Source organism: Cebus imitator, unplaced genomic scaffold (genome assembly GCF_001604975.1).
Source record: "Cebus imitator isolate Cc_AM_T3 unplaced genomic scaffold, Cebus_imitator-1.0 Scaffold145, whole genome shotgun sequence".
Taxonomy (NCBI): domain Eukaryota; kingdom Metazoa; phylum Chordata; class Mammalia; order Primates; family Cebidae; genus Cebus; species Cebus imitator.
This window is the reverse complement of record NW_016107460.1, coordinates 7,948,411-7,961,384: the sequence shown is the minus strand read 5'-3', so window position 1 is coordinate 7,961,384 and position 12,974 is coordinate 7,948,411. Positions and strand designations below refer to the sequence as shown.

General features: G+C 51.4%; 1 protein-coding gene across 17 annotated transcripts in view; it reads left to right on the top strand.

The window, feature by feature from the left end:
• Positions 1 to 12,974, top strand: part of NPHP4 (nephrocystin 4) — a 138,001-nt gene that overhangs the window by 17,655 nt on the left and 107,372 nt on the right. For 13 of the 17 annotated variants that reach the window (XM_037743541.1, XM_037743547.1, XM_037743540.1 and 10 more), the window contains exons 4-5: positions 7,860 to 8,032; positions 9,756 to 9,820. The exons of 1 other annotated variant lie outside the window; for it this stretch is intronic. In XM_037743541.1, coding sequence (XP_037599469.1) covers positions 7,860 to 8,032; positions 9,756 to 9,820 — 238 coding nt within the window. The remainder of the gene's footprint in view (positions 1 to 7,859; positions 8,033 to 9,755; positions 9,821 to 12,974) is intronic. 3 more of the 17 variants (XM_037743545.1, XM_017542720.2, XM_017542721.2) reach the window with 2 other exon arrangements.

Sequence of the window (12,974 nt, the reverse complement as noted above, 5' to 3'; positions counted from 1 at the left end):
GTGCTGTTTCAGTGTGGGCAGGGGGTCCCCTCGTTCCTGCGCTGTGGCGGGAGGCTCGGTGCTGTTTCATTGTCGGCAGGGGGTCCCCTCGTTCCTGTGCTGTGGCGGGAGGCTCGGTGCTGTTTCAGTGTGGGCAGGGGGTCCCATCATGCCTGTGCTGTGGCAGGAGGCTGGCTGTGAGTTCCCAGTGGTGGCGATGCCAGACCAGCTGCTGGGTTGGGGCTGTTTAGCTTTATCTTTCTCAGGTGTGTACAGTGAGGCCCCAGAAACCTGGTGGTGTGACAGTGTGTGGCTGGTGGTGAAGGTAGCTGTCCTTTCCTGGGAGGCTCTTCCTGTGGCCAGGCATTGGCTCAGAAGCACGCTGTCATTTCATGCCTGTCTCCTCCTGTGGGGGTCAGTATCCTGTATACCCGTTTTAAAGAGGACGCTGAGGAGCATGGAGATGGAATCACTCCACCAGCCTATGCACAGGTGGTGGTGGCGGCGGGAGTGGCCCTGTGCATCTGACGGCACCACCCGCTGTTGCCTCTGTGACCTCCTGCTTCTGAGGAGCCCTGCATTTGTTCTGAAGTGTTCCGTAGAATTATGAGGGATGCAGTATGCTCTGAAACCAGCACAGGGTGCTTGGCAGTCACTGAGGTGCTGGGGCACATTCCTCCTCTTCCCTCACCCCCTCTGACTTCAGCTCTCCGTTGAGAGAGGCCTTGGACCTTCGTAAGGACCGGCGTTGCCCTGATAACCCCAGCAGGACACAGGCTTCTGGCCAGATGAGGGGGCGTTCCATCTCCCAAATCCCTGGGCTGTCGCATCCTGATCCCTATAGAACTTCAGCCGCACAGTGGGACAGTCTTCAGAATGGCTGCGCTTTCTGCCTGTCTCGGGATGACAGTCGTGTACCCCGCGGGCTTCTGTTTCGGGGAAGTTGGGCAGGACGTGCATTTGCCACATCCTGGTAGCCGCATGTCATGCTGCCTGTGCAGGTCACAATTCAGATGTGTGAGGGGGACGAGGAGCTGGTGGCTTTTCAGAGTCTGGAATACACGTGCTGGTGGTGCCAAGGGCAGCTGACTTGGGAGCCACGCTGCTCAGCCTTGGCCTGTCATATGGGCGTCTTGTGTTGAGGCTGGGGACGGGCCCTGGGGCAAGTGGAACACAGCCCTTAAAGTTTCTGGAAAAATCCGCACCCTTGGACTTAGAGTCGCTGAAGTAGGGAATGCAGCAGGGACAGTGTGGGGTGGCCAGGGCACTCAGCTGTGAGGGTGATGCTGAAGCCTCCCCGCCATGCAGGGAGCGTGCCATTTGCAGCTGCTATGCCCCGTGCGGGCAGCAGAGGCCAGTGGTGCCCCAGGAATGAATCCCTCCTGCCAGGCTGTCCAGTAGTGTGCTCTGTGCCAGGCAGTTTCCTCCATCTCCTTGACATTCTCATACAGAAAAAAGGTTTTGTTCCAGCTTAGTTAACTAGTTAACTTAGTTAACTCAAGAGAATTCCCCTTCACTGAGTGTGTGTGCAAATGTGTGTCCGCATCCAGGTACATGTGTATCTGCTACAAGTGTGGACGAAGTGTAGCGTGCTCCAGGGGTGGGCGTTCCCAGGTGTGAGGGTGTGGCGGCATGCTCGTACCCTGCCCACTATTTGCTTTGTCTATGCCCCGTGGAAATAGAGGTTCATAAAACACTCTGCCCTTTTTAGGGGTGATTCTGAGAGTTAGCAAAAATATTTTTCTGGTTTTCCGAATTGCCTGTGTTTTTCTGATCTTTGTCGGCGGTAGTTCCAAGGATCTGCTTTGGGGTTGGGAGCTGCCGGTAGCCGGGGACGGGGCACCCATGTCTGGCCAGCCCCACGTGGTAACGCAGGGAACCTGCATGCTCGGGGTTTTTCGGAGTGCCGGTGTCACACATGACCCTGAGAGAAGGGCCTGTGTCAGGACTTCTCAGACAGCCACATCCTAAAGAAAGGCTTGGAACACAGAAGTCTCATCTGGATCCAGAGCTGGGTGCTTTTTTCTGCAAATGATGAATATTCGAACTGGACCCATATGCCGGAGAGCAGTCCCCGGACTCCTCAGCCCTGAGCTCAAAATTCTGTGTTCTCTGAGACCTTCCCTGGTGGAGAGGAATTGCCTTTCACTTCCTCTGAGCCAGCTAATCATTCATTCAACTTCTAAAAAAGTGTCTTTTAAAAAATAATCCTGGAGGCCACAATCCTGTGCAGTTTTTCAATTTTCTTTTTGAGGTGGACATATTTTCCCTTGGATTCTTTCCTTAGTAGTTGTGGCCAGCATTGGGTGACAGGCTTCTTTTCCCTCGTTTATTTATTTGAGGGGAGTTACTGGGCAGGAATCCTGGTGGTTCTCCAGCAACAGCCTAAACCCCCAGCAGGGGAATCTCTTCTCCCAGAGTGCACCAACCCTGGTGTCGCCAAAGCGGCGGGGCAGTCACCTGCCCTGGCAGAGGGACGCAGGTAATCGAGTTGGCGCCCCTTCCCGCCATCACAGCCATGAGAAAGCCCCTCTTCAGCGGCCCTGACTCATCAGACCAATGAGCGTGCTGTATTTTCCCGTCGAAAAGCAGATGCTGTCAAGGAGTGTCAGCATAACCCACGTGCAACTCCTTTGAGCCCTTCCAGTGCCTGGATTCTTCGGCCTGGGCCTGGAGCTTGCCGGTAGCTCTGGCTGCAGAGCGCGGCCTCTGCTCCTGTGTGCTAGCTGTTGTTTGGCAGAGGCTGGGCATGTCCTGAACATCACCACAACAAAAGCAAGAAGCCGGCTTCGTGTCCCAGCGAGCTGCTTCCACAGAGGGAGGCTCCGTGGCTCTGGGAGGCCAGCTCTGGCCCCGTGTGCCTGTCTGTCTGCAGCTGGGGAGGGCTGATTTCCTCTCTGGCACAATGGAAAGCACCGCCATGATCTTGGAACCTGAGATGAGGGGATGAAAGAATGTGGGTTTTAGAAGGAGAATGCTGTCTCTGTGATGTTTCCAGCGTTTAATTGTACAGTGGTTGAACTGTTGGTCATTTGGGGACAATGGAAAGCTATGTTTGTCAGTTTTGTTGTTGTGTGTTCATAGCAGCGTAGTGTGGGATCTTTCTTTTTTTTTAAGAGATGGGTGTCTCTGTTGCCCAGGCTGGAGTGCAATGGTACGATCATAGCTGATTGTACCCTTGGACTCCTGGGTTCAAGTGATCCTCCCTCCTCAGCCTCCCAAGTATCTGGGACTACAGGCATGCACCACCATACCCAGCTAAATTTTTTTATTTTGATAGAGATGGGGCTGGATATTTCTTGCTTTGGGTTGTAATTGTCTTTGCTCACTTTTCTAAGTAAGCCAAGGAGTCGCTGTTTAGGCCAGAAGGAGAACTGACTTTCGCCATGGGCGTTGGATTTGAGGAAGGATGGGGCGTAGGCTGACGTCCTGCTCTGTCACTGATCCCTGTGGGACTTCAGGCAAGTGATTTAAATTCCTTGATTTTAGGGGGTGAGGGATAAAAGACTACGCATTGAGGCTGGGTGCAGTGGCTCACACGTGTAATGCTGGCACTTTGGGTGGACAAGGCGGGTGGATCACTTGAGATCAGGGGTTCGAGAACACTCTGGCCAAGATGGTGAAACCCTGTCTCTACTAAAAATATGAAAATTAGCTGGGTATGGTGGCACACACCTGTAATCCCAGCTACTCGGGAGGCTGAGGTGAGAGAATCGCTTGAGCTCAGGCAGTGGAGGTTGCAGTGAGCTGAGAGATTCATGCCGTGGCACTCCAGCCTGGGTGATAGAGCAAGACTCTGTCTTTAAAAAAAAAACTGAGTTCAGTGTATCCTGCTCAGGTGATGGGTGCACCAAAATCTCACAGATCACCGCTAAAGAACTTCCTCATGTAACCAAATACCACCTGTTCCCCAAAAAAGCCTGTGGGGGAAAAAAAAGAAATTAATCTGCAAGAAAAGGATAAACCCCTTGATCCTGACTACATTCATCTGTGCATGAGAGATAACAGTTTGCATCTCTTGCATGCTGCTGGAGGCTGGAGTATTAAGTCGTGCTTTTCCGTAAGCAGGGAGCCGGTGGGCAGTAGTATTCATTCAACAAACGTTGGGTAAGTGCCTTCTGCGTGCCATGCTGTGTTTAGGAGTTAGGCATACACAGATAAGATGGTGTCTTATCCTTTCAGCCAGGATTGGAGTTAACATTTTTACTCCAAATGAGAGTTTCTCGACCTTGGCACTGCTGCCATTGTGGGCTGGATAATTTGTGGGGCAGGGGTCTGTCCCTGTCATGATGGAGAATAGTGGGCACCCTCGATCCCTGCCATCTTTGAGTATAGTGGCTGGGAAGCTGTCTGAACCCGCAGTGTGAGTCTGAGTTGGTGGTTAGGAACTGCTCGAAGTCTCTGGATTGTTTGCCTGACTGAAGCTATCCTGCTAAAGGCTTATTGAAACAGTTCTTTGGTGGGGACTCACTCTGCTTCTGCTCAGCTCCTCTCTGGCTTTGCTGCCCAGTGTCGTCTGAGGAGCCCCTATCATGTATGTGCCAGGTTGCGTGGCCGTGCCGTGGGGGTGCCCGGCTGCAGCCTCTTCATCCAGACACATTGAGGAAGGAGACCCAGGCATCTGGGATTCCCTCCCCCTCTGTCATCCACTGTGCAGCTCAATAGAAGAGAGAGCAGGCCAGCTGGCGCCTCCTGAATCTCCTTTCTGAAAATAACATGCTTGGTCTTGGGGAAACTCTCTGGAATATACTATTTTTACTTAAAACAAGATCAAACCAGAGACCTTTTCACATGTGAGTCCTAAAACTGTAAACCAGAACCCTTTCATATGTGATTCCTGAAACTGTAAACAGAGACCTTTTCGCATGTGAGTCCTAAACTGTAAACCGGAACCCTTTCATGTGTGATTCCTAAAGCTATAAACAAACCTAAGATTCTTCCACGTGTAACATGTAAAGTATAAGTCTATATAAAGGCAGAACCTTCTTTGTTAGATGAACTGGGCTTTTGACAAATTACTGCCTGGTCTCCCGGCCAGATAAACTCTTCCCTCTTTTATTCGGTGTTCGAGAGATCCGTTTCCTGCGGCCGCTCCTGCTACATCAGCAGAGGCCCAATTCCACTTCTGTTACCCCAGGTGAAAAATGGAAACTTGGCCCCGAGGCAAAATGGTGTCCATGTTTTTGAAGACGAAGGCATGAAGACAGGCGCATTTAAATGATTTTAATCTGTTTATGCTGTCAAGGAGGAAACTTGTCCAGTGCAGATCAGTGAGCTGCAATGTAGGGGTGACAGAGAGCTCGTCTCTTCTGTCTCAGGTGGCTTTCCCCTGCAGGCGATTCCATGGGCTTGACTTAACCTTTTAATCGTGCAATTTCGGTTGATGCCGAGAATGTTCCTCTTAAAATGTACGGCAGTGGCATTCCTTAAGTTTCCCTGACCGAAGGGCTTGCCTGCAGGTGTTCCTTAGCTTCGTGCTGCCTGGCTGAGTGGGGCGGGCATCGGGTGGTCAGATGTGACTTTGCCAGGATGACCGGAGGAGCGCAGCCGTGCGGCTCTGTTGCTTGCGGTTTTGTGCCTGCCTCATCTGTCCTTTATGAAGCCTTCGAGGCTTGGGCTTCTTGAAAGCTGACTTGTGTTTTCCAGGTTCCTTGTAAATTCTTTAACTTGGGGCTGTTCTCACACTGGAGGGTCAATATGATTTTTGGAAAAGAGCCTGTGTCCTTATCAATCAGTAATTGCACTGGTACGACCATTTGAACTTTTAAAACATGCTGCACTCAGAGTGGCTGACTCTTCTGATTAAAGGTGGATTCTTTAGACTCTAAGGTTGGATCAGCTGAGATAAGCAGCTCTGGGGCTCTGTTGCTGTTGTTTTTGGCCTCACTAATTATTGTTAGTGGTAAAAGAAGGGAGAGGCATAGCCATAAACTTGTACTTGAGACATGCCTGTAGCCATGGGTGCCACCAGGTTCAGGTAGAGTAATTTCAGGGTGACCTCTAGGCTGGCAGATTGTTGTTGCTCTGTATCAACAGAGTTGAAAATGTTATTTTATTGCCAATAGAAAAAGTGAGTAGTGTTCGAAAGACTGATAGGCACAGGTATAAATAGAAAAGGTGAGATCATGACCCGCTCAACTTTGCAGTGGGGCTTTTTAAAAACAGTTCTTCAGTCTTGGAAACAAACATAATTCTCTCTCAGTCCAACCACCTGTCAGCTGTAAGTGGTCATTATTTCATCATATTGCAATAAAAGATAATAGAATAACGATTTATATCTCGTGGCTGATGTTTTAATGCGTCTCTCTGTTATCCTGGGCTGACAGTCTGTGATTACAGTAAACGCTTTCTCGGTGACACCATGGTAATGACTCGTTAATAGGAGGATTATTCCAAGTTTAAGTCATAGAGTGAAAGACCAGCCTCAGCCCTCCTTACCTCTCTCTGCCTTGGTGGGGGTGGTCTCTGTGCTCAGTTGGTGACCCATGCTTTGTCCCTCAGCTAGGATGTTGGGGTATGGGCGCAGCACCACTCCTGATGCCTGGGGATGCACATTCCCTGTTGATTAGCAAACCAAGCCAGTGACTCCCTCTCTGTCTTCTGTGCTTACGGCATTCCTTCGTGTGTTTTTTTTTTGTTTTGTTTTTTAGACAAAGTTGCATTCTGTTGCCTAGGCCGGAGTGCAGTGGTGTGATCTCTGCTTACTGCAACCTCCACTTCCTGGGCTCAAGTGATCCTCCTGTCTCAGCCTTCTAAGTAGTTGGGACCACAGGCGTGTGCCACCATGCTTGGCTAATTTTTGTATTTTGGTAGAAATGGGGTTTTGCTATGTTGCCCAGGCTGGTCTCGAACTCCTGAGCTCAAGTGATCCACCTGCCTCGACCTCCCAAAAGTGCTGTGATTACAGGTACGAGCCACCACCCTAGGCCCCTTAATTTTAAATAAAAATAACTGCACTGAATTTAATGCAATAGAAGAGCAGACTGAAGATGCATTCATTCCCAAGTGGGAGTGTCCGTATGAGATTCGGAAAGAGGTTGAGTCTCCCGTGCCATCTTCCCAGGCCCCTCTCCCTGGGCCTGGCAGGAAGGCAGAGGCAGAGGCTGGCCATTTGCATGTTGCAGATGGGAAGGTGTGAGTGGAAAACCTTTTAAGATCGACTTGAATATCATCTACTTGGCTTAGATCTTGAGAAATCTTTTAATAAAATGATCTCAAGGTGGTTTTTGGCATAAAAAGACTTTTTAGTCTTTTGGGCTCTGAACTGGGGATAATTACATAGCACCTAAAGAAATCCAAGGATTCTTTTTGTTAATAGTCTAAGTACAATTAGTTCAGATGGAACTCAAAATGGTTACACGTGAAGCAGAGTTCCAGCCAGCCCCAGCCAGGTGTGATTGAAGTTGTTCTGTGTTGAGCGTCAGGCGATGCTTGGAGCATGAATTGATCAGCACGTGTGTGTGTTTGTAGGGGTGGACGTGTTGTCTTGGCCTGGTCTAACCGTGGGTCCCCCCTGCAGTGTGGGGTGCATAGCCGCTTTAGCCCATTTCTGCTCTAGTGGGCCCAAGTTCTGTTGGTGTTTCTGGTGGTGGAATTCCCAGGGGATGGAAAGTTCTGGAGCGGAAGCAGATGTCCTGCATGTTGGGCACTCTGGAGTCAAGGGCTCTGACACTGGCTTTTGAGTCCGAGAGAGTTACCTCAGTGTGCCTGCTTCCCTGGCATCCTGCAGAGATGTGGTGCCCCACATGTGGGCACGTTAGAGGGTTCCGGGTGCTGTGGCATGTGTAGGAAGGTGGTCTTGAGGGTGGGGATGGCGCCCGTGTCCTCTTCGTGTGTTGTGTCCTGAGCGCTCAAACCTTCCTCTGGCTTCTATTCTGCAGCCCTTGTACTTTCACACACCCTTAAACCACCCTCATATCGTGGCTGTGGTCGAAGTGGTCGCTGAGGGCAAGAAACCGGATGGGACCCTCCAGACGTCGTCCTGTGGGTTTGGAATCCTTCAGATCTTCAGCAGCCAGCCGGAATCTCCTACCTCTGCTTCCCAGGACAAACGGTACCTACCTTGTTTCTACAACCGTGGGGTTTGCCAGCGTCTTACTTTTTTTTTTCTTTTGAGACGGAGTCTCACTCTCAACCAGGTTAGAGTGCAGTGGTGTGATCTCGGATCACTGCAACCTCCGCCTCCTGGGTTTAAGCGATTCTCTTGCCTCAGCTTCCCAAGTAGCTGGGACTACAGATGCGTGCCACTACAGCCGGGCTAATTTTGTATTTAGCAGAGACAGGGTTTCACCGCGTTGGCCAGGCTGGTCTTGAACTCCAGACCTTGCTGATGCACCTGCCATCACCTCTGGCTAATTTCTGTATTGTTAGTAGAGACGGGGTTTTGTGCCTGGCTGCATTCCAGTGTCTATGGTGGTTTTACTGGGCATCTCATGGTGGCAGTAGAAAGCCTTAGGTTTGTCATCTAAAGTTTTGTGTCCATAATAGCATAGTGTTGGATGTTTCTTGCTTGGGGGTTTGCCTTTTTTTTTTCTCCTTTTTTTTGAGGCAGAGTCTCGCTCTGTCATGCAGGCTGCTGTACAGTTGTACAATTTTGAGTCACTGCAACCCCTGCTTCCAGGCTCAAGTGACTCTCATGCATCAGCCTCCTGAGTAGCAGAGGTTACAGGCGTGCACCATCACACCGGGGTGATGTTTGTATTTTTAGTAGAGACGGCGTCTCCTGTGTTGCCCAGACTGGTCTTGAACTCCTGGGCTCAAGAGATCTGTTCACCTCAGGCACCCAAAGTGTTGGGATTACAGATGTGAGCCACTGCATCCGGCTGTGTTTGCCATTTCTAAGTGAGTTAAGGAATTGTTTTTTAGGCAGGAGTAAGGGCTGGCTTTGGCTGTGAGCGATGGATTTGGGGTAGGATGGATATACGCCAAAGTCCTGCTCCAGCGCTGATTCCCTGTGGGACTTCAGGCAAGTGATTTGAACTCTTGGAGCCTGAAGGCATTCACCTGTACATGAGGGATAATAACAGCATGTGTGTCGTAAGTTCTGCTTGAATATTGAGCGGTGTGTTTTTCACAGGCGCCGGTGGTTAGCAGGTGTTCATTCAGCACACACTGGCGGAAGATCTGCTGCATGCCAGGCCCTGTGTAGGGGCCGGACATATAGGTGGATAGGCTAGCATGTCATCCCTTCAGCCAGGGTTAAAGCCTACGTGTTCACTAGAGAATCAGGGTTTCTCTAGCTTGGCACCACTGACTTTCCAGTGGAGAATTCTTTGCTGTGGTGGCGCTGTTCTCTGTGCTGCAGGATGTTTAGCAGCATCCCTGGCAATCTACTAGATGCCAGAGGCACCCCCTCCCTGCCCCAGTTGTGACAAAGGAGAAAAATATCTCCAGCCATTGCCAAACTTGCCTTAGTGGGCAGAGTCGTCCCTGGTTGAGAACCACTGCTCCAGATCCACAGCCATGGAAATTCCTCAGATGTGTCTTTCTTGAGACATTTTAGAGTTTTATAAATTTCCATGAACGGTGTTTTCCAGCTTGTCGGTTCTCAGGCTGCCTTGGGTCGGTGCTGTGTGTGTGCTGGACGTGCTTGGCCATGAGCACTGAGGGCTTGGGGAGCTGCTGCTGGCCTTAGCTGCCGCTGCCTTCCGCAGAGGACGGAACTGGCAGCATTTAGAAAGCTCTGGTGGGCGTGGTGGTGGCCAAGGCTTCCATGTGCTTTCTTTCTGAGAAGTGCACAAGTGGCTGATGAGTATTCTTTGGATCCTGTCTTCCAGGTTGCAGCTGTACCACGGCACCCCCAGAGCCCTCCTGCACCCGCTTCTTCAGGACCCCGCAGAGCGTAAGAGCCAGGCCTGTCCTTGGCAGCACTCGCTGCTCTCCCGCCTTCCCTGAGTGTTCCCCACCGTTAGCTCTGAATGGGATCTTTCTCAGTGTAAACCGCTGTCCACTTAGCTAATTTATCTAAGAGGTTTGGGCAAATGTTTTGCGGCCTTGGACTTTTTTTACTTTACAGAAAGTAAAGAACTGAAACACAGCAGCCCTGAGGGAGGGCATTGCTTTGTGGGGATGGCATGGGAGGGCCTGCGAGAGCCGCCTGGAGGGAGGGGAGCAGCTCTGCTCACCAGATGAAGGAGTAGTAGCCTTCCGTCACCAGCCACCGGCTCTAAACCTCTGACTGCACAGCCATCGGTTATCCCCAGCATGGCAAGGCCCCGTGGCTGAGAGGCCGCCTTAGAGCAGAGCAGGGGTCAGGGGAGCTTCCTGCTGTTCCTCTGTGATCAGCCGTTCCCAGACAGCAGAGGGAGCCAGTGGGAGGGAAGGGGATGACAGTCTGCTCTGCTGCTGCCTGCCTGGAGGTTGACAGGAGGGGTATGTGGTGGGAGGGGTGGGAGTGGAAGTGGGCTAGAAGGACATTAGGGAGGCTCAGAGCACAGAGGCTGTGCTTGCCCAGCAGTTGGGGGAGTGTTCGGGTGGGGGGAAAAGTGGCTGGAAGTAGATCTGTTGGGGAGGGTGACTTTCTGTCTCTTTGAGGTGAGGTGCTGCCTAGATTCCTTGAAGGGGACGTTGTGTGTGCCTTGGGGCTTGGGTTAAAAGTCAAACCTGGCTGGGCGTAGTGGCTCAGGCTTGTAATCCCAGCACTTTGGAAGGCTGAGGCAGGTGGATTGTCTGGGTGATAGAATGAGACCCTGTCTCAAAAAAACAAAACAAAACATCCAACCTGCTCTCTTTGCCCCTCACTGGTCTTGGTGACGGTGTCATGATAGGACCTGCCAGCTGAAGAGCGCTGAGGTTCCTAAGTCTGGAAAGGAGAGCTTCATTTCTCAGAAAGGGCTGCAGCCTACAGGTGGCCTTTCAGACAGGCTGGGAAGTGTAGCTTCTGGCCAGAAGCCAAAAACAGACCCTTTGAGGGAGGAACAGAGGGAAGAGGAATTTCTGCTGAGCGGGGGCTGAGTCAGCTTTTTAATAAGCCCAGGAGGGGTCCTGCGTGTTGATGAGAGGAGAAGCGTGCACGTGGGCAGCTGAGCCCATGCCGCTTCATGGGATGCGCGTTCAAAATACGGTGGCACTAGCAGGATCCTCGGGGGGAGTTCTCCACTCCCTGATGTCAGAAGGTGAAGCAGATGACACGAAAGCCCTCCCTGCGCGCCCTCTGTAGACTCCGGAGGAGGGCAGCAGCAGGCGATCCGTGGGCAGCAGCAGCAGTGGAGTCTAGAAAGGGCAGTTTCTGTCCAGTCCTAAGTGAAGAAAGGCTAATGGTGGTTAGCGTGGGCTGGGGCGCATTGAGGCCTGTCTGTTCCCCCTCTAGTCACAGCCCTGAAGTCAGTTTTCAAGGCTCCGCTGGAGTCCTCTAGGCCGAGAGGCGGCCCCTTCAGTCTGCTGTGGGCTCAGGGTTTTCTTTCAGTTTACAGAGAACAGCCAGCTGGGAACTTCATCTCATTGCTAAAGACTGGCTTTTAAGTTATTTTTCAATTGAGTCTAATTATTCATGTGCCAGGATTTTCTCTCCAGAATTATCCTTAGAACAAAGTACACAGCTACCACGTTTGCTGCACGTCCACAGCCTGCACCGCCGTGCGTCCGTGTGGAAGCTGTGAGCCCTGAGTGGAGGCTTTAGGCAGAACCCGCGGCGGGCCCGTCACTCATCTTTGCAGCAGACGTTTCCCAAAATTTGCTGGTAGTGGTGACACACTCACACAATTCGGAATCCAGAAGTATGAAAAAGTGCCGGGTGCAGTGGCTCACGCCTGTGATCCCCACACTTTGAGAGGCTGAGGTGGGCAGGCTGCTTGAGGCCAGGAGTTTGAGACCATCCTGGACAACATACTGAGACCACCCCCATCTCTAAAAAAACACAAAAATTAAGCGGGTGTGGTGATACGCCCCTGTGGTCATAGCTACTTGGGAGGCTGAGGTGGGAGGATTGCCTGAGGCCAGAATTTGAGGCTGCAGTGAGCCGTGATTGCACCATTGTACTCCAGCTTGGGAGACAAGATCCTGTCTAAAAACAAAAAAAATAAAAAGTATAAAAAGTTCAGAGTGAGATGTTATTTCCCCAGTCCTTTCACCTGCTACCAGGTAACCTCTCTCTGGGTTCTTGTGGATCTGTCACTGGTGAACTAAGTTCTTTTCCCCCTTTGTATCAGCTGCAAAGGAAGAATAGCCAATTGGAAAAGGTAGTCAGGTTTTATAGACTGGCCAGGGAGTGGAGAAGGGAGCCCTCGCTCCACAGGCAGCTTCTCCCTGGACAGCGGGAGGCATGGAGGTTTGAAGGACCGGGCTCAGGCCAGGAGGGTGGGATTCCAGGCGCACAGACACATGTCGTAACATGCTCCTCCGGGCGTGGCTGGTACGAAACACGGCGGTGGCCTTCTCGGAGTGTGAACTTTAGCATTGTAATGACGTTCCGATGGTCTAAAGGCAGCTGGGGGTCGCCTGTTCTAGTTTTCACCAGTTTCGTGGGGCTCTGTCTTTCTCTGGTATTTGGTCAGGGGTCAAGAAGCTCTGGTGGCATCCCTGCCATCTGGTTCCTTTAAAGAGCTGTGCCCATGGAAAAAGGGGCTGAATGAGAAAAAGGAACTTTTGCTGTTATTTCACCCAGGCTGCCCTGGTGACACACCCTTCCGGGGCCTTGTCGTGGACACAGAAGCAGAGCGGATGTCCAGTATTACATCTGATTTTTGACCTCTTCCCACTCACTGTTCCACACCTTGCTTTTTTCCCATAACAATTTGTCTAGAAGAATGTTTCATATCAGTACATGGAAAGCACTCATTCTTTTTACAGCTCTGTGGTATTTTGTGGAATTGATGTTTCACGATTGATTGAATCGGCCTCCTGCACACCAACCTTTACGCTGTCTTGTAAGAAAAAGTTGGGGCAGGTGCAGTGGCTCACGCCTGTAATCCCAGCACTTTGGGAGGCTGAGGTGGGCGGATCACCTGAGGTCAGGAATTTGAGACCAGCCAGGCCAACATGGTGAAACGCTGTCTCTT